At 47.1% G+C, this 24,410-nt stretch overlaps 6 protein-coding genes across 6 annotated transcripts; 3 read left to right on the top strand and 3 right to left on the bottom strand.

Moving 5' to 3' along the window:
* Nucleotides 1-417: 417 nt before the first annotated feature.
* On the top strand, nucleotides 418-5,562 carry LOC117893082 (cell division cycle 5-like protein). The gene is made up of 5 exons (XM_034799503.1): nucleotides 418-571; nucleotides 628-893; nucleotides 957-2,395; nucleotides 2,456-3,168; nucleotides 5,323-5,562. The coding sequence occupies exons 1-4, from the start codon at nucleotides 527-529 to the stop codon at nucleotides 3,157-3,159; spliced, it is 2,454 nt and encodes an 817-aa protein (XP_034655394.1). The 5' UTR covers nucleotides 418-526; the 3' UTR covers nucleotides 3,160-3,168; nucleotides 5,323-5,562.
* On the bottom strand, nucleotides 3,241-3,664 carry LOC117893084 (RING-box protein 1B). Its single transcript, XM_034799505.1, has one exon. The coding sequence runs from the start codon at nucleotides 3,629-3,631 to the stop codon at nucleotides 3,260-3,262; it is 372 nt and encodes a 123-aa protein (XP_034655396.1). The 5' UTR covers nucleotides 3,632-3,664; the 3' UTR covers nucleotides 3,241-3,259.
* LOC117893083 (nuclease C1-like) lies at nucleotides 4,021-5,316 on the bottom strand. The gene is made up of 2 exons (XM_034799504.1): nucleotides 5,049-5,316; nucleotides 4,021-4,981 (listed from the first exon to the last, which is right to left on the bottom strand). Exons 1-2 carry the CDS (start codon nucleotides 5,205-5,207, stop codon nucleotides 4,220-4,222), a joined length of 921 nt encoding a protein of 306 aa, XP_034655395.1. The 5' UTR covers nucleotides 5,208-5,316; the 3' UTR covers nucleotides 4,021-4,219.
* A 1,326-nt stretch (nucleotides 5,563-6,888) lies between the features above and the next one.
* LOC117895559 (tyrosine-protein phosphatase non-receptor type 4) lies at nucleotides 6,889-16,046 on the bottom strand. The gene is made up of 10 exons (XM_034803268.1): nucleotides 15,936-16,046; nucleotides 11,101-11,600; nucleotides 10,533-10,640; nucleotides 10,380-10,472; nucleotides 10,182-10,323; nucleotides 9,266-10,121; nucleotides 8,518-9,197; nucleotides 7,829-8,453; nucleotides 7,599-7,776; nucleotides 6,889-7,531 (listed from the first exon to the last, which is right to left on the bottom strand). The coding sequence occupies exons 2-10, from the start codon at nucleotides 11,254-11,256 to the stop codon at nucleotides 7,442-7,444; spliced, it is 2,928 nt and encodes a 975-aa protein (XP_034659159.1). The 5' UTR covers nucleotides 11,257-11,600; nucleotides 15,936-16,046; the 3' UTR covers nucleotides 6,889-7,441.
* Nucleotides 16,047-17,507: 1,461 nt separating this feature from the next.
* On the top strand, nucleotides 17,508-21,699 carry LOC117895562 (G-protein coupled receptor Mth). Its single transcript, XM_034803278.1, has 8 exons — nucleotides 17,508-17,763; nucleotides 19,270-19,779; nucleotides 19,846-20,002; nucleotides 20,070-20,246; nucleotides 20,300-20,729; nucleotides 20,795-20,989; nucleotides 21,065-21,119; nucleotides 21,387-21,699. Exons 2-7 carry the CDS (start codon nucleotides 19,285-19,287, stop codon nucleotides 21,117-21,119), a joined length of 1,509 nt encoding a protein of 502 aa, XP_034659169.1. The 5' UTR covers nucleotides 17,508-17,763; nucleotides 19,270-19,284; the 3' UTR covers nucleotides 21,387-21,699.
* Nucleotides 21,700-21,771: 72 nt separating this feature from the next.
* Nucleotides 21,772-23,822, top strand: LOC117895563 (odorant receptor 2a-like). Its single transcript, XM_034803279.1, has 5 exons — nucleotides 21,772-22,154; nucleotides 22,216-22,414; nucleotides 22,466-22,733; nucleotides 22,810-23,011; nucleotides 23,075-23,822. Exons 1-5 carry the CDS (start codon nucleotides 21,810-21,812, stop codon nucleotides 23,291-23,293), a joined length of 1,233 nt encoding a protein of 410 aa, XP_034659170.1. The 5' UTR covers nucleotides 21,772-21,809; the 3' UTR covers nucleotides 23,294-23,822.
* The last annotated feature ends 588 nt before the right edge of the window (nucleotides 23,823-24,410 follow it).

Raw genomic sequence — 24,410 nt, 5'->3', positions numbered from 1 at the left:
GGGTCGTCTTTGGTTAAGCTTTTGGTTAAGGACTACTCGGACGTAGATTTCTTGGTGGAGGATCAGCGCCTTCCGGGCCATCGCATGATTTTAAGAAACTGCAGTTGAAGAAGTTAAAGTTTGAACCGAAAAGTTTTCGCATAAAAAGATCCAGTCTCCCCAAAAGTATCCATAATAATATATTTTGTCGAAAATATATCACATGGGATTTGTATCGATATACTGCTGTGTCGTTTATCAATCCAATAAAAATGAGTATTTTTAATAGGCCAAGCTGATTCTTCAATCGGATTAAATTATTTGTTCAGTGTTTGAAAGAGAAATAGAACATCAATATCGAGGAATGTGATGTAAGATTTACGGTATATTTTTAAAATGAGAGCGTATATTTTGGTATACTTCTGAGGGTCTGAGGGTATATTTGATCGATAGTCCCGCGGTCACACTGCTCCCTTGCCGCCGAAAAAATCGCAAAATTTGTGTAAAAATTAATTTGTTCGTGTTAATATTAAAATAAGAATACAAAATGCCGCGTATTATGATCAAGGGCGGTGTGTGGCGCAACACGGAGGTAAGTGGGAGCCAATTCTCGCAACTCTTTTCACTGTTTTCCACGTTTTCTGGCAGGATGAGATTCTCAAGGCGGCTGTCATGAAATATGGCAAGAACCAATGGAGTCGAATTGCCTCGTTGTTGCACCGCAAGTCGGCCAAGCAGTGCAAGGCCAGGTGGTACGAGTGGCTGGATCCAAGCATCAAGAAAACCGAATGGTCGCGCGAGGAAGACGAAAAGCTACTGCATCTGGCCAAGCTGATGCCCACACAATGGCGCACAATTGCGCCCATTATAGGACGCACTGCGGCCCAGTGCCTGGAGCGCTACGAATTTTTGCTGTAAGTGCACATATTGCCAAGTATATTCCGTTGCTGATTTGTCTCATTATTTGTCTTATTCAGCGATCAGGCACAGCGCAAGGAGGATGGCGAGGACACAATGGACGACCCGCGCAAACTGAAGCCGGGCGAAATAGATCCCAACCCAGAGACAAAGCCGGCACGGCCCGATCCCAAAGACATGGACGAGGACGAGCTGGAAATGCTGTCCGAGGCTCGGGCCCGTCTGGCCAACACCCAGGGCAAGAAGGCCAAGCGCAAGGCGCGCGAGAAGCAGCTGGAGGAGGCCCGCCGCCTGGCCACGCTCCAGAAGAGGCGCGAGCTGCGCGCCGCTGGCATCGGAAGTGGCAACCGAAAACGCATCAAGGGCATCGACTACAACGCAGAGATCCCCTTCGAGAAGCGGCCGGCGCTCGGATTTTATGACACGGCAGAGGAGCATCTGCAGAAGAACGAGCCGGACTTCAACAAGATGCGGCAGCAGGACCTCGACGGAGAGCTGCGCTCGGAGAAGGAGGAGCGCGAGCGGAAGAAGGACAAGTCGAAGCTCAAGCAGCGCAAGGAGAACGAGGTGCCCACCGCAATGCTGCAGAACATGGAGCCGGAGCGCAAGCGATCCAAGCTGGTGCTGCCCACCCCCCAGATCTCCGACATGGAGCTGCAGCAGGTGGTGAAGCTTGGGCGTGCCAGTGAGATGGCAAAGGAGATTGCGGGTGAGAGTGGCATCGAGACGACCGATGCCCTCCTGGCGGACTACTCCATCACACCGCAGGTGGCTGCCACGCCCAGGACCCCGGCCCCCTATACGGACCGCATCATGCAGGAGGCCCAGAACATGATGGCCCTCACCCACACGGAGACCCCGCTCAAGGGTGGCCTCAACACGCCCCTTCACGAATCCGACTTTTCCGGCGTCCTGCCCAAGGCTGCCTCCATTGCCACGCCCAACACGGTCATAGCCACGCCCTTCCGTACTCAACGCGAGGGCGGAGGGGCTGCCACACCTGGTAGCTTCCTCACCCCATCCTCGGGGGCCCTGGTGCCAGTGAAGCCGGGCGCCCCAGGGGTCCCCACACCGGCCTATGTCCGGGATAAGCTGAGCATCAACCCCGAGGAGAGCATGGGCGTGACCGAGACGCCGGCTCTCTTCAAGAACTACCAGAAGCAACTGAAGTCCACGCTGCGGGAGGGGCTCTCCACGCTGCCGACTCCGCGCAACGACTACGAGATAGTGGTGCCCGAGCAGGAGGACAGCGAGGCGATGGACACGAGCACAGAGCCCGCCATCGAGGACCAGGCCGATGTCGATGCTCGCCTTCTGGCCGAGCAGGAGGCGAAGCGAAAGCGCGAGCTCGAGAAGCGCTCCCAGGTGATCCAGCGCAGCCTGCCTCGACCCACAGAGGTCAACACGAAGATCCTGCGGCCGCAGTCCGAGAAGCAGAACCTCACCGAGCAACAGCAGGCCGAGGAGCTGATCAAGCACGAGATGATCACCATGCAGCGTATGTGGAGCGTCTCCTGGGAATCGTACGCAGACGTTTTTATCTTGTTTCTCTTTCCAGTGTACGACTCTGTCAGGGATCCTGTGCCGGGACAGTCGCAGCACAAGCTGGAGCAGCTGCAGAGCTACTTTAAGGCGAACCCGTACGAGGAGATCTCGCAGCAGGAGCTGGCCAAGGCCAAGAAAATGCTCTGCGAAGAGATGGAGGTGGTCAAGGAGCGCATGGCACACGGCGAGCTGCCCCTGAATGTCTACGCCCAGGTGTGGCAAGAGTGCCTGGGACAGGTGCTCTACCTGCCCTCCCAGCACCGCTACACGCGCGCCAGTCTGGCGAGTAAGAAGGATCGCCTGGAGTCGGCGGAGAAGCGGCTCGAACAGAACCGTCGCCACATGGGCAAGGAGGCCAAGCGCTGCGGCAAGATCGAGAAGAAGCTGAAGATCCTAACTGGCGGCTATCAGGCCCGTGCCCAGGTGCTCATCAAGCAGCTGCACGACACCTACTCCCAGATTGACCTGAACTCCATTTCACTGTCGACATTCCGATTCCTCGGCGAGCAGGAGGCCATTGCCGTTCCGCGGCGCCTCGAATCGCTGCAGGACGATGTGCGACGACAAATGGACCGAGAAAAGGAGCTGCAGCAGAAGTACGCCAGCCTGATCGAGGAGCGTGATGCGCTCTACAACGAGATCGAGCAGATCACCGGAGTGCGGCCCACGGCACAACAGCTCCTGGGCCCCGACCATGAACCGGAGATCCAGACCTAAGGTCAGAAGGCAAACCCATGGAAAATCGTATCTAATTTTGTTTTTTTACTCTCAAATACAACCCCCGCGTGTGTGTGTGTGTGTGACCCAATGCTTTGGCCTAGCGGCCGTATTTCTGGTAAACCCACTCCTTGTTGTCCAGAGGGCACACGAGGCGCGTCTTCAGCCAGCGAGCGATGCAGTGGTAGTGGAAGGCGTGATTGCACTCGCCCCAGGCCACGGTGCACAGGTCCTTGTTGGCGTTGGGATCCGCCTGGCACTCGATGCACAGATTCATGATGTGGTTGCGGCAGATCGCGCAGTTGTCCACGGCCACATCCCAGGACCAGAGGGCATAGGCCACCCACTTGTTCACCACGAATCGTTTATTCTTTGGCTGCTGTGTGCCGCTGCCGGAGGCCTCGTCGTCGTTGAACTCCTCCAAATCATGGAAGTCCTCGGTTTCTTCAATTTCATCCACTTGATCGGACATTTTTCAAAATTAATTTCTCTTACTTGTTTCCAAAATGTCTAAAAATTTCAATTGTATTTCTGTTTTTTTGTATGCCAGAAAAATGTCTGTTTAGCTTCAACAACGATTCGGAACTGATTGAGCAATTGTATGTAACCGACTCGTGCCAAATTGTTTTGAAAATATGGCCTACTAGCTGTTTGCTGTCTGTCGTTTGAATTTCTGGAATTTTGGAAATTGTCCCCTTGGTTGAATTTTGCTCGATATGTCTTTGCTATCGATAGTATCCTTCCTGTGTGTGTGTTTGCAGCCCTGATTGCCCAAACAAATAACACCGCCTCACTTTACACTTTCATTGAAAAAAGGACTAAAAAACTAAAAGAGAGCGCCTATAACTAGCCGATTTTCTAAAACATATATTCTTCTGCCGTATAAAATTATATGTGCAGTGCTGAGTGTCCTAGCTAGCTTGTAATACGACGCCGAATATCAAAATCGAGGAATATGATTTTCATCGGTATATTCTGGTATTTGGATACACCAAAGATGAAATAACTCGACTGCTGTGGATAGTTCATCGAAATTTATTTTATTAAATGGAAACAACATTTAAATTGGCTCGGACACGCTGGCGTCGGTAAAATCTATCTCGATGTTGTCCATATTCAAAGTCACCTTTGGTACCAGCAGATCCTTGCCGAAGCGCAGCCCGGTCTGTGTCTCTATGTCCTGGATGCATGCACGATAATCGCACAGCTCGCCAACTGCTTGGGTCTCTTCATTGCGCAGGATATAAGCCTCCATAGTGGGCTCATCGTCTGACTGCTCCACGATCAACACCTTGAAGTAGTGCGACGGCACAGGTGTCGCAGTATTTCCACATTCTATGTACTCCTGCCAATACTGCTCGCGGCCATTGGTTTTGGGCATGAAAATGGGACCCGTGTAGGCATACACAGATCCGCACTCCTGCACCAGCAACGTCACATAACGCTCCAGCTCCTGCCACATCGGCTGCCTGAAGACCCTGCCAATGGCTGAGTTGGCCTCGCGCGGCACAAACACAACTTCGTATCGGGAGAGCTGCTGGTCCTCGACCGGCAACGAGTCGGTGCAAAAGTGCTCGCACAGCCACGAGGCGCTGTTCGTTTCCCTGCCTCGCGACATTATGTAGTCCTGGTGCACCAGCAAATTTGCGGCACTGGGTAAACCGTACTTGAGCAAATCGAGAATGTTCGCACCGGGCTGTTCCAGCGGCTTCGGTACGAAATATTTAAATAAAGTTGACATCAGCAGCTGGCTTATCTTGTCCTTCAGTCCGAGCGGGCGATTCCACAGTCGCGCCTCGTGATCAGTGGGGAAGGTGGACAGCTGTTGAGGTTCCAGGTTGCTGATCACTACCAATACTTGAAAGGAGGGAAGAGGAGCCTGCACTTACCACCGGATACAGCTTCTGGCGAATGTTATACAAGTACGGATCGCGCTTGATCGCATCGTATAGATTCTCGATGGATATCTGCTGCTGCAGGAAGGCACCGCACACGAAGCCCGTGGCTCCAAAGAGAACGTACTTGGCAATATTACGTGGTTCTGTCATGGTATTTGTGTTATAATTGTTAACCAATTAATAATAATATTAATATTAATTTCAAAAGCGCTTATTAACAGTCGAATATTTCCGAAAATATTTAATTTTCTAGCTGTATTTCTAGACGAAGGTTCTATTGGATTATGAGATGGGATATATTATAAAAGCAAGGACTACTTTGGAGAAAAAGCAAGGACTACTTTGGAGAAAACTGTGCCACTACAAACCTGGAGTACAGGTTCTCCATCAAAGTGGCCGATCTCTCATCTGACAGTGGGCACGTTAAGATTAACATAACATTTCTATGTAAGATGTATTTAGCCGATTTTTATACCAATAAAAAGTGTAGCATACTTTTGGGGTGCTCGTGTTAAATATAAAAATTTTGTTGTATCTTTTGGGGGCGGGTTTGATTGCGAAAAGTGTTGCATACTTTCAGGATGGTGGGATCACTTTTACAAAATAGCTTATAGCAGCCATATCCTGCAGTCCTTGAGGTCCTTGGTGGATTCAAACGATACAGGACAGTCTCCCTCTCTCGAGGAGGCGTGGCATGTCCTGATCTGACAGGAAACGGCCGAGTTAGGGCGTTGTGGGGTTTTTAACCAAAAAACATCCTTAAAATGGCATTATCCTTAATGTCCTTACATCCGAAGTGATCGTAAGCGATCGGAAATATTCTTCCGATCACGAGGAGGTGTGGCATGTCCTGATCCGATAGGAAACAGCCGAGTTATAGCGTTATTTGAATTCTATACAAAAACATCCTTAAAATGGCATTATCCTTAATATCCTTACATCCGAAGTGATCGTAAGCGATCGGAAATATTGTTCCGATCACGAGGAGGTGCGGCATGTCCTGATCGGCCAGCAAATAAAGGATCAAACAACAAAACAAATCTGCCCTGTTGTTGTTGTCATCAGATGTTGTTGTTGTTGTTGTACAAAAGAAAATGCACAGTGGCGCCCCCAATATTACGACGGACACTTCTGGAACTAAAATAGCGTAGTTCGAGAATTGACCGCTCAGAGTTGGGGCGCCACTGTGAACAAACAAAATACCTGAAAAATGCTTCGCACAAATGTAAATTTTCGGACCGAGTACCAGGCCAACAGAAATCAGCAGAAAGTAGCTGGTTTTAACTTTCTTTACTGTGTCAAAAGCTGGATGCTATGAAACCGCAAATTGCACACCAAAAACAGAATTTTATTGTTTTCTTCTTTGTTTATGGGCCGATCAGGATGTGCCATACCTTTTCGTAATCAGGACAACTTCCCCGATCCGTTTCAATCAGTTTCGCTTCAAGGACATCAAGGATTAAGGATATAATTTCTATAATATCGCCATTTCGCAACCGATAAAGACGTGATACGAGTCCTCGTGAGCGGAAGAGTCTCCCGCATCATATGAATCTATCAACGACCACAAGGACTGCAGGATGTGGCTGTTTTCCGTTATATTGTTATGGTATTGCTGATATTGCTATGTAGCGTGCACCCCAAAAGTATGCCACACCACAAAATAAATAATAAATCCGCCCATCCCAAAAGTATGCCATGGTTTTTTGTATCCCTTCACCAAAGGAATAACCAATACATTTTCGAATTACATATTTTATTTAATTGTTGATGTGTTTTACCATAAATACATTTATTGATTTGGTGCTAAAATACTAACAGTTTTCTTCTCTTTTTTTGTCTATCATGTACATATATATCTTTTTATATATTTTATCTGTTTCTGTTTCTGTTCCTGGTTTTGCGTATTGTTCTCGTTCAGCAATCGTGTGATGCGGTAGCGTTCAGTGTAAATAAATTTGCCGTCTGCTTCGCTTTGTTTGTATACATCGATAGGTAGTTGGTTCACTTCGTTCACCATCTTGTGGTGTTGCTTTGTAAAATTTAGAATTCTTTTCCATGCATCACTTGCAGCATGTGGTATAGAGAGGCATATACATATACGGTTTTTCTTGAATATCTTATGTACGGATTTACGGAGTGGGTAATACAATATATAGAGACGCGATCGAGTCGGTAATAATTATAATGATATACAATCAGTTTTAATCATATGTCTACGGGTACTAACAGTAAGATAGATTTAGGTGTAGGTGTAGGTGTAGGTGTAGGTTGGTGTAGTTGGTTTAGTCGGGGCATGTAAAGCGGAAGATTGTAGATTGAGTAAATAGATAGATTGTCCAACTCCAACTTTGCGGGGATGCAGTGCACTTCTCTCCTAGTCCCTAGTCATCATCGTCGTGGATAGCCGCACTGCTGCGCGACATCTTCATGTAGGCGGCACAAATGCATTCGCACACGAATCGATATTGACTCTGGAATGGAAGCACATTGGAAATAGATTAAGAGGCGAGGCACTCTGCATTCTGTTGATGCACTTACCACATTCTGGACCATGCAGGCGCGCTGATCGCGCATGGTGCGCACAATGTCCAGGGGATAGACGGGCTCACGGGACTCCATCAGGGCCAGCGCCGTGTCCATCAGTATGAGCACACCAGTGCGTCCGATGCCCGCTGAGCAGTGGACAATCACAGGGGGATTGGCGGCACTGATGCACCTGCAGAAAAGGATTAGTTCTCGAGGAATCACCTAGCGTATGGACTACTCACTGATGCACGCTGGTGGAGACGGGTGTCTCATCCTCTGGCGTGGCTCCATTGCTGGCCGCACACTTGCGCTCCCTCATCAGGCCCCCGTTCTCGTCGTCGCCAGCATCTGCGTCCATCAGTCGCACCTGCTTCAGGCTCTCCTCGATCTCCTGCAGCAGGGTGCGGGTCCTCGCGGCACGCACTCTTTCGGTGAACTCCAGGAAGAGATTGGGGTCGGAGGGAACGCAGTGGTCCGGCCAGGCCAGGTACTGCATGTGATGTATGTGCCGCTGCTCGTGCTTGTCCTTCAGCACAAACTCCCGAAAGACGAAGCTGCCCGTCTCGTCCGGTTTCTCGCTGAGGCAACGCACCGAGAAGCCTTCGGCCAGCTGCAGCTCCTCACCGGTGACGGGCCAGTACTGATGGCACTTCTGGCGCCCCGCCTCCATCACCGTGGTGAGCATCACCAGCAGGTGGCTGCTCTCCTGCTGCACCATGCGCCAGAAATCGGTAGTGGTGCTGGCCAGCGGTCCCTGGGTGGCAATATATCGGTTGACCGCTCCTCCCGGTATCTCCATGTTCACGTAGTTGGCGTTGATGTAGTCGCCGGTCAGGGAGTTCACCAGCGACACTCTCGTGCAGTCATCTGAAATGGAACGGATTCAATTAGGAACCGATCTGCTAGGGATTGGGATCATGCTGCTGCTTACATGGCGATATGTCGCGGTACCGATTCTTGGCCGCGTTGGCCGCTTTGCGTGCTTCGGTGATGGCCAGATCGGGATTCTTGCGATACATGAGCTCGTATTGGGCGAGCAGGGCGCCAGAAGCCAGGCCGTCGCTGAGCAGCAGAAGGCTCTGGGTGAACAGGGCGTCGCCGTCGAGCAGGTTCGAGTGCGAGCCGATCTCATCGCTCTCCGGCACATACTGATACAGCGGCTCCTCCTCCATTAGCAGCGGAGCCGAGCGCTGGGGCCGCACCGTGAGCAAGAGCTCGCCGCTGGACTGGTGGCGGCAGTCGCGGATCATGGACACCACCTGCTCGTGCCGCAGTCCGTGGACATCGCGGCCATTGATCATGAGCACTTCGTCGCCCTCGCAGACACGTGGCGTACAGCGATCCGCGGGCGTGTGCGGCACGACCTTGGACACCTGCACGGGCAGGCTGAGATCCACGCCGCCCTTCACATTGAAGCCGTAGCGACCCTGCTCGTCCGCCTGCAGGCGTATGGTGATCAGATCACTGCCGCTGTCGGGCTGGCCCTGGCCCACTGCATCCGCTATGGTGGTGGGCAGCAGCAGGGGACTGTGCTGGCCCGAGCTGTAGGCGGGCGGCATGGGTGAGGGTGACTCGAAGCGACGACTGCACTGCTCAATGAATCCCACATCGCTGCAGAGATACAAAAAATACAAATTATAATCCAAGCTGCAGGCGGGAGCAGAACTCATTGGACTCACAGTTGAATGTCGTATTCGTCGCTCTGCTGCTCCCAGGCCTTGCGCGGCATGGAGTCGGCCTCCTTGGAGGTGACCTTGTTGTCATGCGGACGGCTCGTCTTCGTGATGGTCAGAATGGTGGATGCGGACGGTTTGCCATTGTGCTGCGAGGCAGCGCTCTCGGAGCCACCGCTGCCGCCGCTATGCATGAGGGGAGTGCCTCCCGAGGAGCTTGTGCCACCAGCTGCCCCGCCTCCGACCAGCAGCCTTTTGCTGGGCGAACGCACAAATGCCTTGTGAATGCGGCCGCGCTGTTTCGACTCCTGCACCGCCTGGAGCTCCGTGCGGCCCGAGTAGTAGAACTTGCTGCCGAGGCTGATGTTGAGGAAGCGCGAGAGGCGGTGCGGCCGCTTCAGCCGGAAGAAGCTGTGATGCTCCACGCACGACTTCCACAGGGCCTTGGCGTGCTTGTGGCTGATCATCCCGAAGCCCAGCAGCGTGTCGTAGTTCTCGCTAGGCTCGCGTCGCAGCTGAATGAAGAAGTCCTTGCGCTTGAACGACACCTTCACCATCTTGCTCCACGAGAATGTGTTCACCCGCAGCGCATGCTGGAAGACCAGCAGCCCGACAGCCGACACGCCCAGCTGCAGATCCTTGCCGCTCGAGTCGGTGGCCTTGTGCAGGTCAATGCCGTACAGTTCCAGCCGCTTGCCATGCTCCAGATAGTTGTACTCCGCATCCGCTGGCAGTTGGCCCCGATGCAGCTTGTGCAGCTCGCTCACCTTCCGCTCTGCCTCTGGTGTTTGCTCCGAGAGCAGCTGCAGTCCATTCAAATATCCCACCTGATGTTCTGCGGCATTGAAGTCGCCCAGCTCGGCTAAAGAAATGCACAAGAAGGATTAGATGAGATCACAGTCAACAGTAAAGGGCAACTCACATTGCACTGTGTAGCTGGCAAGCAGGCACTGGGTGTTGCTGGAGCATGGCAATTTGCCCAGCAGAATGTTTCGCTTGATCTGCAGATAGAACTGGTAGCGTGTAAACTCCTCCTGCAAGCGGCTGGGATCGCTTACAAAGAACTGCAAAGGAATTATCATGGATATACAAATACATATTCAGGATGGATCGTCTTTACCTTAACTCTAAACTCTAATAATGGAACGGCATCGTTGTCGAGCGTGACGCTGCTGCATTGCTTCTTGAACTGCTTCTGGGCATCCACCCATCTCTGAAAAAGGGGAATCAAAATTAGACTCAACTGGAGATTCAGAGGAGTTCGCATACATACCACAACATCCCCTGGTTTCTGTGGAAACAAGAGACCAAAGTAATCCCTTTCGGATAGTTCGAGATATTGAAAGACCTGATCCAATAGTTCAGAGCCCTTCGCACGTTTCTGAAATGAAGAAGTTGTTTTAATTTGTCTTCTTCCTCTAAGCTGCACTTTCTTTGGTCTTTCGAGACAATTAAAGTGATTAAACGACTGAAATTTAGTTGCAATTCGATAGCCAGATTTCATTTGGGGCTTAATTTTCCATCTTTAACCACCAAAACCATTTAATGGAGAAAGAGAAAATCTCGGAATGGGGATTGGAAAAACAACAACAATGCGGACAAGTGCGTGTCTAGGTCTGTGGGAAGGGGAGCGGAGAGAGTAGATGGAGATGGAGATGCGAGGTGCTTGCCACACAATGAAAGTGAGTCTCGTCTCGTCTCAAGTGCAGATGCCAAAAAAATGAAAACGACAAAAATGAATAACCAATGAATGATGATTACAGCAAACTTTCTTTGTGTTCGCAAATAATTATGCGCATAGCTAATGGATCGCCTGAAGCATGGACGGACTCGGGACTCACCTCGAGCCGAAAGGTGTGCGTGATGTCATCTAGGAACAGGACTGTGACGCATTGCTGCCGTTGCTGTTGGTTCTTCTTGTCGCGCGCCAGTTCGCTGCTGCCTCCGCGTAGACGAAAGTTCCTGCTCAAATTGCTCAAACGGAAGCGCTCAAACATGTCCGACCATGTCCATGCTGTCCTCCGGGGTTTAGGTTGCTATATGTGGTAGGCTGGGCGATTGCTAGTTGCTGACGTCTCCGTTCTGTTTGCTTGGATGGCGCTCTGATTGTATAGGGGAGAGAGACTGACTCCTTATGGCAGTGGCTGTTATGGGGGTTCCGTTCCTCTCCTGGCTCGGCTTCTTGTTTATTCGATAAATTGGCAAGAATATTTATGTTTGTTTGTTTTTAGTAAACTCCGCTTCCTCCGCCTCCCTTCTTCTCCTGCTGCTATATTTTTGGATGGATCTCTGATTGACTGTTGGATGGTTGTTGCTGCTGGTGTTCTCTTCTGCTGATGAGCTGCAAAAAGAGAGAAACAAAATTTAGTTGATGAAGGGGCATAAAATTGTCGAGTTGCTTCCGTTCTGTCTATTGTTTGTTTGCTTTACTTCCACAGAGCTTCATCTCCATGTTCCTCTCCTCTCTGTGGCATATTTTCACGTAGAACAGAAGTCGTCACTTCACACTTGCGACAAGTGGCTGGGTGACTAATTCTTCATTGTTTCTTGAAGCCCAGCACTCCGCCTCCCCCTCACACTGCTCGGCTTCCTACGACCAGAGTAGTGCGCCTTTCCATTTCCAGCTTTTACTCGAGGGCCGTAAGCAGGCCAAGAATAACTGTTGTCAAACTCGTAGATAAGGCACCACCACAACACCCACTTTTAGCTACAGATACTAGTAAACAAACTCGCACACACACCTTACTCCATTCATTGTTGGCTGGACGGAGAAGCTCCCACCCAGCACTCAGCTCTCTTTGGCTGAAAATCGTCTTTGCAAATGATTGATGTGCCATGTAATTGGCTTAAATGCTACAAAAATACCCACAGATACACGTTTAGCCACAGCTATGGTATTGTATGTCTTCGTCTTTTTACCTTTTAACCTTCTTCTGTTCTGTTTTTTGTGTATTAACTGGGTTATATGCACGCTGCTGCTGCTGGTGCTGCTGCTGCTGCTTTTGTTGTGCTTCTCTCTGGGGCGGACACTCCAACGCGAATGATAAATGATGGAAAAAGAAATCGGAAACAGAGCTTTGTTCCCCCTCTTCTCTTTTGTGGGTTGTTGCCAGGTAATTATCGCCCAGTGGTTAACTACTAAGTTCCCTTGAGTCAGTTCTCTAGGAACAGTAAGCCTCCACCCACACGGAGAGGAAATGCGTTTACGAATCGTTCTAGCAAGTGTCCGCTCAGTGGCGAGTCTTCACTGTACACATTTACGATCCTTTGTTCTTGAAAATTAAAATTTACTTTTCTTGGCGTGATGGATTCATCCCATCAATAGATACGATATTTTTGTAGTCTGTTCTATAAAAACAAACTGCTTCCGGGGCTGTGTTCGAGTCAATACTAGATGGCATCGATATGTATGGGAACTGGGGGAACTATGGGCCGAGGCGTAACTAGAACTAGTGGAAAAGTGTGGGCATTATCATTGACATGGGTTTAATTTATATCGTGGAACAACAAAGCACTGAACCACAAACTGAATCACAAATGGGTATTAAATAAATGGGGCTTAAGATCCGAGCACAAGGTACCTCTACTTCTCTCTCTCTCGCTCTCTTTTTAGCTGCTACGATCCATTATCTCCGCTCCCCTGAATCGTTATCAGTAGCAATCATTAGCGCAAACATAACATGCCGCCATGCAAATTTGTAAGGCACACGTAGTACCCATGACATTATGGAGAAAGGAGCAACGAATGGGAGGGGCCCTTGGGGTCGATAATATAAGTTCTTTTGGCTGTCAACAGGTTGGCAAAAGTACAACAAATATGATTATTATAATAAACAAATGAAAGGTTGCGTCATTCTGTGACGCCCACGGGAGGCAGACAGACCCGCGGGAACGTACCTCGTACTCGTATTCATATTCGTACAACTGCCGCCCCTCACCACGCTGCCGGGTGCCATATTTGTGCGGAAGCCATAGGCCAGGCCAGGCCCGGTTCGGCTGTGGCGATCAACCATTGTGGTCGGTCGGGGCTGTAGCCTCTATTTATGGCCAATGCAGGTTGTCCAAATGGGAGGAGGGGAAGCGTCAGTCAGTCAGTCCAGCACTCGCTTCTCAATTACGTTTTTGGTTTCATTATGAAACTGAAATCGAAATGGACTACACTAGAGCTGCGGGAGATGCGGCGGATAGGGGGGCATATGGATGCATTGTTTCAATGGGGGGCGGGGAAGACTCTTCTCTTTCGGTTCGTTGACCGAGTTTCGGCTTGAAATTATCATTCATGCCAATATTTGCACACGTACGAGGGCTTTTGTTTGCGAGTGTGTGTTTGTATGTATTTTATGTTGATTTCGCTTGCTCTTTGCTCTTTCTTTTCCTCTTCCGCTGTCGCTGTCCCTCTGGCCTACTGGGATTGCTCGCATTGAGGGCAGCTTCCGCTTCTCTCTTTCTTTGTTCGTCACAACAGAAAGCTCTCGCGGGCCAAACCAGTCAAGAGATCTAGCCAAGGCAGCACTTTTGCAGCGGCACTTGAGATTCGACTTGAGATTGAAGCTTCGCCATCGAGTGCTTATCTCTCATGGTTACTCAATCCCCTCCAGAGCACAACAACGCTCTCCTCTTCTCTTCTCGCTGGTTGACAAGGGCAATGGGCACAAAGCCTATCTCCCCCCTCCCCATCCATCCATGGTGAGGTAATGGAAACCGCAGACAGACGTTGAACTTCTAAGGAAACGAAATATGAGAAACGGCCAAGCCACAAGAAAAACCAACAACACAGAAAAGCGGGGAGTGGAGTGGTGGCGGACAAGGGTACCAGAGGACAACCAGCAGATGTCACTCAATTTCAATTACAATCTTTGGTCTATTCAGAGAGAGAGATGGATGCAGGAGGAGCTTTCAACGCGCCTGGCAACCCCCATCAAAGTAAAATTAGAGCAAAATTGAATTCCCTGCCAGACCAGGTGGTCCTGTGGTCCAGGAGTGGCGGAGGGAAGGAGGAAATGGAGCTGTGGCGCAACCCTCTCTGAAATTACTTTTAAAATTGAACAATTTCATTAGGGCTTTACGGTGGATAGATAGCTACCGGGGGGATAACCGGGGCTCTTTCGATTGATTTTCTCTCGTGCCAGGGACGCATCAATTACATTGGAACGGCATTAATTATCGTCTATATATGCATTTGTTTGGGTTTTTGTTGTTTCTTTTACCGCTATGCGTCAGGGTTGCCATGTGTGCACATCGTCCATATATTAGGTTGGAGGGAAAAGGGTGTGGGTCATGTTGGGCTTAGTCCGAGGGGCCGCTTATCGTTGTTTGCCTTTTAATTTTTATTGCTTCTGCCCCCGGCCGTCGCTGCCATCGAAAGTGCGCAGCGCAACCCCGTGTGTGTTTGTTCAACATTCAACATTCTTCTTATGCTATTTTCGTGTCCATATTTCACATGCAACACACACACACACACATATAAACGCACACAGCCCCCAGTCTGCAGTCCCAGGCACGGACCCAGACCCAGACCCAGCCCCAGCCCGGGCGACGATGGCACAAATTGTACATAAACGTAATCACTTTTTACACACAATTCACACTAATTTCTTCCATTGCTGACATCTGCATTTCCTTTTAATCATTTTTCTTACACCATACACAGTAATTTCTCGCGGTGTATACTCTCAGCTGACTTTGCTCTTTCTACCACTTTACGCTATTCTAATTCTTCGCCTTTCCTCTTTCGATTGTGCTTACAGAGATGGGGGAGCCTGAAGGGGAGCGGCTTAGAGGTTGCCACTAATTGAAGAATGTGTAAACACACAATAAATGATTAATTGCACAAGACACAACACAAGAAACGGGGAGAACACATCACATCACATCACATGGCAGGCATCTCACTCGGATCAGCGGCCTTTTGTCGCTTCCTTCATTGCACTGCGTTCCGAGGCTTATGCTGCGGCTCTTCTCCATGTGTGCGTGCGTGTTGGTGGAAGGCTGATTAGCGAGAAGGTAGGGCAGGTAGGTACTTCTCTGGGTGGCATAGAAATTATTCATACCTTCTATTGGTTCTTTCGTTTAACTGCCGAGTAGAAGCCAAGCTCCCACAACCTTACCTCCTCTTTAATGTACCTTGTGTTTTATCTCGCTCGCACGCACAAGTCAGGAAGATGCTGCTCTGAGTAGGCGGCATATGCGGGGCCTGCAATGGTGTGCGTGTGTGTGTCGTGCATGCGTTTGCGAGTGCAAAAGGAAGAGGGAATTATAATAATAATTATCAGAAAGGGGCGACAAGGGCAGAGACATTGATGCTGCTGGGCTGCCTGCCGCCTGCGGCTGAAAGATAAGCCAGCAGCACAGGCAGGGACAACAACAAGATGTCTCTCGCTTGCCCCCCCTCTCACACTCTCTCTGGCACTCTTCTCCTCGTTCTGGGTCTCCTGTCTGCGTTTTTACTGCACTTGAATTCTCACCAACAAGAATATATTTATACACATGGACTGATATATGCAAGTATATGCATTCACATGTGTTTATTTCCTTTTAACAAAAGGTTGAATATGTTTTACACATAACCGAACAGCGAAGGGGACGGGGGTCACAACATAGAACACCAACGCACTCTCGCATACACAACCAATACACGCCGCTCGTGGAAACTAAACAAAACAACTAAACAACTTACTGCATATGCTCACAAATCCAAATATTATACATCAATGTTATTATTTAATATTATTGTATTTGTTTTACTTTTTCTTGCACAAAACGGATAAAAACGAAAAACCAAACCGAAACGAACTCAACCAGTGTGACCGCGGGATTATCGATAAAACATACCGACAGACCCTCGGAAATATACCCTTGCATTTTTAAAATATACCGTAAAATATACCGTAGTCTTAAATCAGATTCCTCGAATTTTGATGTTCTATTTGATATTACTAGCTTGCAAAGACTTTCAACATTGACTCAATAATTTAATCCGATTAAAGAATCAATTTTGCTTATTATAAATACTCCTTTTTATTGGATTGTATACCTTATGACCTTATATTTTACAGATTTGTATTTGAATTTTGCATTCATGGCAGCTTTGTCTACAGTATGCAAATGTATGTAAATTATTAAAACCGACACATGTATGTTAACTGATATCATTGACAATTAGTGAAAGCGCGCGGAACAAACGAGGAAAAGATATTATATTGGTTTCCTGAAAAATTCACAAAATTAAGCTCGGAGTGCTTTCGGGGCAGTTTATCTATCTTTACAACATAAGTGGGGCTAGAATCCGGTATCATTCATAATTCATTATTCATATTTATAATACTTTATCATCATTATCGTCTAACTAATCACCTATGGATGGTGTTTTCATAGATTTGATTTCTTTTCTTTTATTTCTATATATTTTCTGTAGTTAATTATTTATATTTTTAATATTTTATATTTAGTTGTTCTCATTAGTTGTTCAAACTCCCTTCGAAAAGGAAAAGAGCTTTCAAAACTCCCTTAAAAAAGCAACGGAGCTTTCATGGTGCGAAATTTGTACCAAAAACTAAGGTGTCGGCAACAGGTAAATACGTCACAAAAATTCCAGTGGCGCCAGGTAAATTACACGGCGATTTTCATCCTACGTGAAATAAACCTCGGAAATATATCAAAATATACTGTAAATTCCGTGAATCTCAAAACTATTTTGCTCGATTTTGATGACATTACTAGTCTCCGAGCTAAAACAATAATTTTATCCGATTTATCAATCAATTCTCCAAAAGAGTGGCTGGCGGAAAAGAGAGAAACTCCTTGTGAGACATTTGGGAGTTTGGACAGCGTATATTATTAAATGTACCTGATCTCGTAAATATCGATAGCATATACCGACAGACCCTCGGAAATAAATTTTTTCATTTTAAAAATATACCGTAAATATATCGATGTTATTTGTAAAACGAGACATGTTAGTAGCGCGCCATACTTGTTTCTATTTTTCTTTTAAACATTTTCATGAAGTGTGGGGAATTTTGTTGTATCTGCATACAGCTAAATACAGTCAAATACATTTAGAGAAAATACAGTGATAGCGGCTTATACCCACCATACGTATAGTATCGGCATCCGATGGCGAGCGCGAGCTACGCAAAAATGAGTCCTCTCCTTCGCATGCTACTATTGCAAATATCGAATGGCGCCGCTCCCGATAGTGCAACAGGTAATGTAAACAAAAAACAAGCTAGATCACACACCGGCAGCACATATTGACTGAATTTGAACGATCTTTCGTGGCATCTTACAGCCCTGCCTTTTTGCCGCCTCGTCTCCCTGCCAACCGCCGGCGGTAAACAAGTTTGGAAGTGCAACGACTTGTAGATCTGCATGGGAATCCTGCATGGAAGGGCGCGTTATCGTGCTTCAGTCTTCATTTCTGACGCGAACGTGACCCACGCGATGCATTTGAGCTTGGAGCAGGAAATTAATGCGGCTTTACACATATGTACTTATGAATGTCTGTACGTGCTTGTATATTATACACATATATAATTGGTACTCCGCTTTCTGCATACAATTTCGGGACAATGTATTTTTGCCTTTTTGAAAATTACGCTGGCGCTGCGTTTCGTTCAAATTCGGATCTTATAACTCTCCAAAAAAAGAATTGTAATGATTGCATGAAAACAATATAAACTAAATAACAAGAATATTACATTTTGATACAACACATATAACAAATTTTAATGTAGGTGTTACAAAATGTAAATTAAAAAAAAAAGTTATAAATATTTATAGAAACTAATCTTTAGTGAAGATATATTGTTGCTATTGGTATTAAATTGTGCGGCAGCTTTTAATTTTTTGGTACTTCTCCAAAGTTTAGCAGTGTACTTGTTTCGGTTATTTTTTGCTCGAGAACTCATTTAACTCATTGTACAAATTGACAAAGCATGCGCATACAATGCACAAACAGATATAAAGCTGAGGCAAACGAACTCATCATGAAACGGGACGTGTGAGACGCTTCTTACGCGTCAATACTTTTATACCAGGTACTCAGTACTACATCTGTACTACATTCAGCCTACAGCACTACATTTTATAATTGGACTCCCCCTCCCTATCCAGCGACAATTCCTGTATAGCGATAATAGCTTTATTATTCATCGCGAGTTCTCTGGATTTCCTTATCGGCATTGTTGACATGCTCTTTGACCAATAAACCCCTTGTGTACCATTATCAATACAATGTGAATCACATTAAGAGCAAGGCTATCGGGACACTGAGGGATTTTGAGTGGACCATTGGGAAGGGCGTTTCATAAAGTATAACATCTGGCTGTGCTCTTGAATATTCATGTTGAGTAAACGCCAACTTTATAGCACAGGACGCAGGATACACATGCACCTCTTTTGCGGTGGAATGTGAACCAATAAATGCATAATTGAAGCAACACAATTTCTGATATAATGCCATATGCCCCACATGTGGCTCATCGAGAAGAAAGGCGCATACATTTATCGCATGCAGTATGTACATATGTATATGATGCATACAAGATATATAAGATATATAAATGGAAAAGCACATGCAACGGTTTGCAGTTTTAAAGTCGAGTGTGTCGAGAACAGACGATCATCTCTTGTACTGCAAAAAATGCTGAAGGCAGTGCCTAAAGACTTACTCAAGTATCAAGAGTTCTTAATTAACGAAATCGAGAGCGAGATCAAAGTGGAAGTGAAAGAGGAGTAATCGTTGAAGTACAGTCGGTTCGAATGATAATATTCCAGAGAATATTGTATAAAAACAAGATACAAACACGCACAGAATTCAGTGGGCGGTATGAAATGCATACATATGTATGTATGTTCCCACAGAAGATGCCACAAAATGATGTACACACATTTTGACTGTATACTGTCTCCGTGATATACATAGGTCACTAAGTTGTCCAAGTACTCGTGCTACCATCTTACTTTGTGCACTCTTTGATAAAATAAAATCTTGCTCTTCTCACTTGCAGATTCTCTGAAATAAAATGCTAAAGTTATTCTACATTGCTGGTCTTATTCTGCTGGATGCAGCGATATTTTCTGGAACAGAGATCGAGACCATGCCCTGCGACTTCTTCGACACGCTTAACGTGACGGGGAGCCAGCGGCTGGTCAATGGTTCTTATCTGTACCAGGATCTACTCATTCCGAGTGAGCTTACGGCGGAATATAACTACACTGTACTGCCGGACGGCACCAGGGAGCCGGTGGAGACCCATCTGCGTGGTTGCGTTTGCAAGCTAAGGACGTGTCTCCGTTTCTGCTGCCACCACTCTCAGTTGATGGCCAATGGGCAGTGCAGTGGCAGCGTCGATCTGACCCGACTGAATCCATACGTGAACGTGACACTGCAAAATGGAACCGTGTTCAGGGGACACTTCCAGAAGGAGTTTATCCTTCAGAGCGATCTCCCGAAGCCCTGCAATGAAATGTACTCGCTCAACGATCGAGAGGAGACGGATCAGTACACAGTGTTTGAGGTTTGGACCCCACCATACCGCGTACCCCATTTCCCGCGAAGCCTAATGCCAGTGATCTTTCTTTAGAATGGGTCCTTGTCCCGATCCTACGACAATGTCACGATGAGCAAGCGGGATTACTGCCTCCAACCGGAACACTTTAAAGAGGGCGAGACGACGTCCCTACGGATAGTTGCCCACAATTGCGCGATCAAGTCGGGTGACAAGACGGGCCAAACCATTGGTGAGCGAGAGCACTGTAACGATCCGCTCCGTTCTTTAATTGAAAATATTTGTTTTGCCATCCTCAGTTTTAATTTGTAGCCTCGTGTGCCTCTTCTCAACGATCACCGTCTATCGCTGTCTGAAAAAGCTTCGGAATCTCCATGGAAATTGTTTCGTTTGCTGTCTTATCTGCCTCTTTATGGGTTACCTTTTCCTTCTGCTTGACTTGTGGGAGCTGACGAATAACTTTTGCGCGACAGCAGGTATACTGCCCGATCGGATATTAGTTCGAAACTAAACTCTCTCTCCACCATAGGATACACTGGCTACTACTTCGTGATGTCCACCTTTCTGTGGCTGTCTGTCATCAGTTGGGATCTACGTTCCTCGTTAGGCAGCAGTCAGGGAGCCTCCTATCAGTCGAAGTACTTGTTCCTTTTGTACAGCATCTATGCCTGGGGAATGGCATTCATCTTTACGGCCGTCATTTATATGGTGGACCATCTAGTGGAGGATAATGCTGAGAATGAGCCCTGGATGCCTGGCGTAACTTTCTACAGCTGTTGGATCAAGACTCATGACTGGTCGGCCATGCTATACCTCTATGGACCAATGTTAATTGTGATCATTTTCAATGCGACAATGTTCATTCTCACGGCCATTGAAATTATTGCAGTGAAACGCCAACTGCAGGTCGTTGCCGATCGCCAGGAGAGAAAGCAGAAACATAACTCCGACAAGCAGACGTAAGAATATAGCTTGTAACGAATGGTTACAGGCATCATCAAGTATCCTCTCTGTCCACTCACAGCTATGGCCTATTTCTGCGACTCTTCATAATCATGGGCGTGAATTGGAGCCTGGAGATAGTCTCCTACTTGGTGCAGAGCCACGAGTTTTGGAAGAGAGTCCTGCGGGTCGCCGATTACGTTAACTGGTCGCTGGGCATAATCATCTTCTTCCTGTTCGTGACGAAGCTCAGTGTTTTGAAGTTGTTCAAGAAAAGGTAAGCGATTTGTGCTCAATATGTGTTTAGCTGGGGAAAATAATCGGGTTTCATCATGAAAATATCTCTGTTAAGTAACGACGATTGTTCCGAGGAAGAGGTCTCACTCGAAGAGACGCAACGGCTATAGGTAAAGCGACTGATTATCCTCTCGATTTGTTTGGTGTTGGTTTAACTTCTAAAACTTATTGGTTAGATCTCTAAGCATGGTTAAGGTTCCCCCTTTCTAGTTGTAGCTTTAGTAACTTACAGGTCTGAGCTCTGCTAATCCATTTGCTAACCTTTCTCTGTCTCGCTTTTAAGCATGGTTTTTTGTGTCTTGTTTTCGTTTTCTTGTTCTAATGATTTCGCACTTTGAAAACTGCCCGATTTTTCTAACATATGTTCTTTCTCCTAGATATCAGTCAAGGAACATACGAAGTGTCGTAAGCCTGAAATCTCAAGGGAGTCGCAATACGACTGCAGCTAAGAAACTGCCGAGGGATACCTCAAGCTCGCAGGCCTCTACCCAGATTTAGGTAGCACCCAAAGGTGCTCTTCGGAAAGGATACTTAAGACTTAAAGAATATTAATTACCAACTAATACTAATATGACTGTTTGCATAAGATTGATGTCTGTGTATTCTTCTAGTGGAATAATTTTATTTTTCCAACATTTACACGAAAAAGTCCGGGTGCTAAATGCTCCGATTAAAAGCGATTTTATACTACTTGGCAGGATGGCATTTACTCCCACCAGGAGGTTTTTCCCCCTCTAATTAGATGGTGCTGGAATGTCACGCCTTCTTCACGCAATGCCTGACAGTGACCGCGTCGACCTATGTATAAAAGCATTCTCCCAGGCGGAAGCCAAACCCATTGCGAAATGGAAAGGCTACGCGAACTTACTCAGCGGATCAGACCGTCGGATGTGGATGAGGGCCGCATTGGATCCATCGAGCTGAATGTGTGGCTCGCCCAGTTGACGGGACTCCCCCTCTCTGGACTGAAGCCGGAGTCGAGGGCACAGAGCATCCGCATTCTCGTCGTCAGTGGAGTGGTGCTGCCGTTACTCTTCTGCTATGTGCTCTTGGAGATCTATGATCTGGTGCTCAATTGGGACGATGTGGATATCATGACACAGAATGTTGTAATGACATTGACCCATGTGGGCTACTGGTTCAAGGTAAGCAATTGCTGCAGCCTGCTGCTGCAACAGTAATCCCCATCCATTAGATGTCCGGCAGGTGCTCAACACATTCTACTGCTACGAGGACATCCGGCAGGTAGTTGCCACACTGAAGCACCTCACTAGAACCTGCATTTTGTCTCCCCAGCAGAGGGAGATCTTCCATCGGCTGGAAGTGGAGAACAAGTTTGTGTGTCTCTTTTACTTCTGCCTGGTGGTATTCTCCTCCACGCTTGCCATGGTCATGCTGCTGACTGGTAAGATATTCCAGTCCATTCCTAATCATTTTATAACCTAACCCTATGCAGTGCCGGATGATATGGCCGGAAAGCGGTTTCCATATCGCGTCCATATGCCCCACTTTCTGCCTCCCAAAGTCCAGCATTTGTACATGGGGCTGAGCATCATCTGGATATCGTGCGGCATTCCGACCATCGACAACGTCAACGTGGTGTTTATGAACCAGATATGCATGCACCTCAAGGTCCTCAACTTGGCCTTCGATGACCCGCAGCTCCAAGTGGATCCCAACAGTTGGATGGTGTCCATTGTCAAGTATCACTGCGTCGTAATCAAGTAATGGCATCCATTAGCCATATGTCCATACATCTTTGTCTGCTGCAGGTTCAAGGTTCCCTTTATTCACTTTCAGCTTGCGTCAGCAACTGGAGCAGATTTACCGCCTTCCCGTCATGTTTCAGTTTGTGTCGTCGCTGCTGGTCTTTGCCATGACCGTTTTCCAGGCGCTTGTGGGCGATGGTTCCGGCAGCTCCGTGCTCATCTACTTTCTCTTCAGCGGCGTCTTCTGTCAGATATTCCTCTACTGCTGGTTCGGCAACGAGGTCTTTGAGCAGGTGCACTCCCCACGGTACAGATATCTATGGCTGCAGGTTGCTTAATTCTCCTAATTTCTGTAGAGCAAAACCCTATCAACCACAGCCTTTGGCTGCAATTGGCATGAATTAGATGCTGAGTTCAAGAGGACGTTGCTCATCTTCATGATTAATGCGGATCGACCGCTCCTCTTCACCGCCGGCGGCTTCATGGGCCTCACCCTGACGAGCTTCGCCAATATCCTGAGCAAGTCCTATTCGATTGTGGCAGTGCTCCGTCAGATGTATGGCGGGGCCCATTAAATGGCTCTCAAAATAAACCACTTACATGCACTTAGCCCCACTACATTAATTTGATTATTGGATGTCCTCACACATTACCACACTGCCACATGATTACTATTATTTGGTACTTACTTCCTTGAGGGTATTACAAGGTATATCCATCTTTCCAGCACCAGGGTTTTACCTTACATCTATTTGCCCAAGCCCTTATTATCCAGTAACTGGGTATCACATAGTCCGTAGCAGGTACATGTCGGTGTTTTTCCTTACAGGTTGTATCTGTCTTATAAAGTGTATTTTCTCCACTTCTGTTGGAATTATAAATTTGAATCGCTGTAATGGAAGACAGAAATGTATATAATCAAACATTGAACTGTGCTTCAATCAATGGGTCAAGTTTTTTCTTTCGTTAAAGGGGTATTCCGTTTGAGAATGGGAATTAGAAACATTAAATGCACTACCAATTCCGGAAAAAAATCGAAAGTGTATGGAAAGGGATGAGGAGCTCATAAATTTACTCTAGAAATGATTAAAGTCTACAAAAATGCATGAATTTTTTTAATGTTTATAATAAAAACAACACAAAAAACAAATTATGATCTTTAGGGCGTCAAAAGTCTGAGATGAGATGATGCCCCACATTGTCATTACTGTCGTGGCAGCACCATCTGTTGGCGTTTAGATGAAGTCAACCCAACAAAAGCTCCAACGATCTATGTAAAATGTATGTAAGCTCTTTGCAGACTGCCCCTTACACTCAACTGTTACCTGTAAGCTTGAGCAAGCTTTCAACTGTACTTTGAGATTTTCTACATAAATGTTGCCGCTGTAAATCGAAATCGCTACAACGCAAGAAGCAAGAAAAACACAGAAAGCACCCAACATTCGTTTCGTTTAACGCCTGACATTATTTTACTTAACTTTACAGGGTATCCGCCGATAAACGTTCATGGAATTTAACATTGGTTGGTTCATTGCATTTAATCCATCAACAGACATATGTTAAGGGATCGGTGGAGAGTTGCCAGGGGTTCTTAATGTAAAAGATATGAGCGCTAGTTTTTGAATTTAAACACAACTTAAGCTGCTATCTCAACAAAATAATGCAATAACAAACCCTTTAGTGGAAATGTTC

This window comes from Drosophila subobscura, chromosome J (assembly GCF_008121235.1).
Source record: "Drosophila subobscura isolate 14011-0131.10 chromosome J, UCBerk_Dsub_1.0, whole genome shotgun sequence".
Lineage (NCBI taxonomy): Eukaryota > Metazoa > Arthropoda > Insecta > Diptera > Drosophilidae > Drosophila > Drosophila subobscura.
The sequence above is the reverse complement of the archived record's forward strand: the minus strand, read 5'-3'. Positions and strand labels throughout refer to the sequence as shown.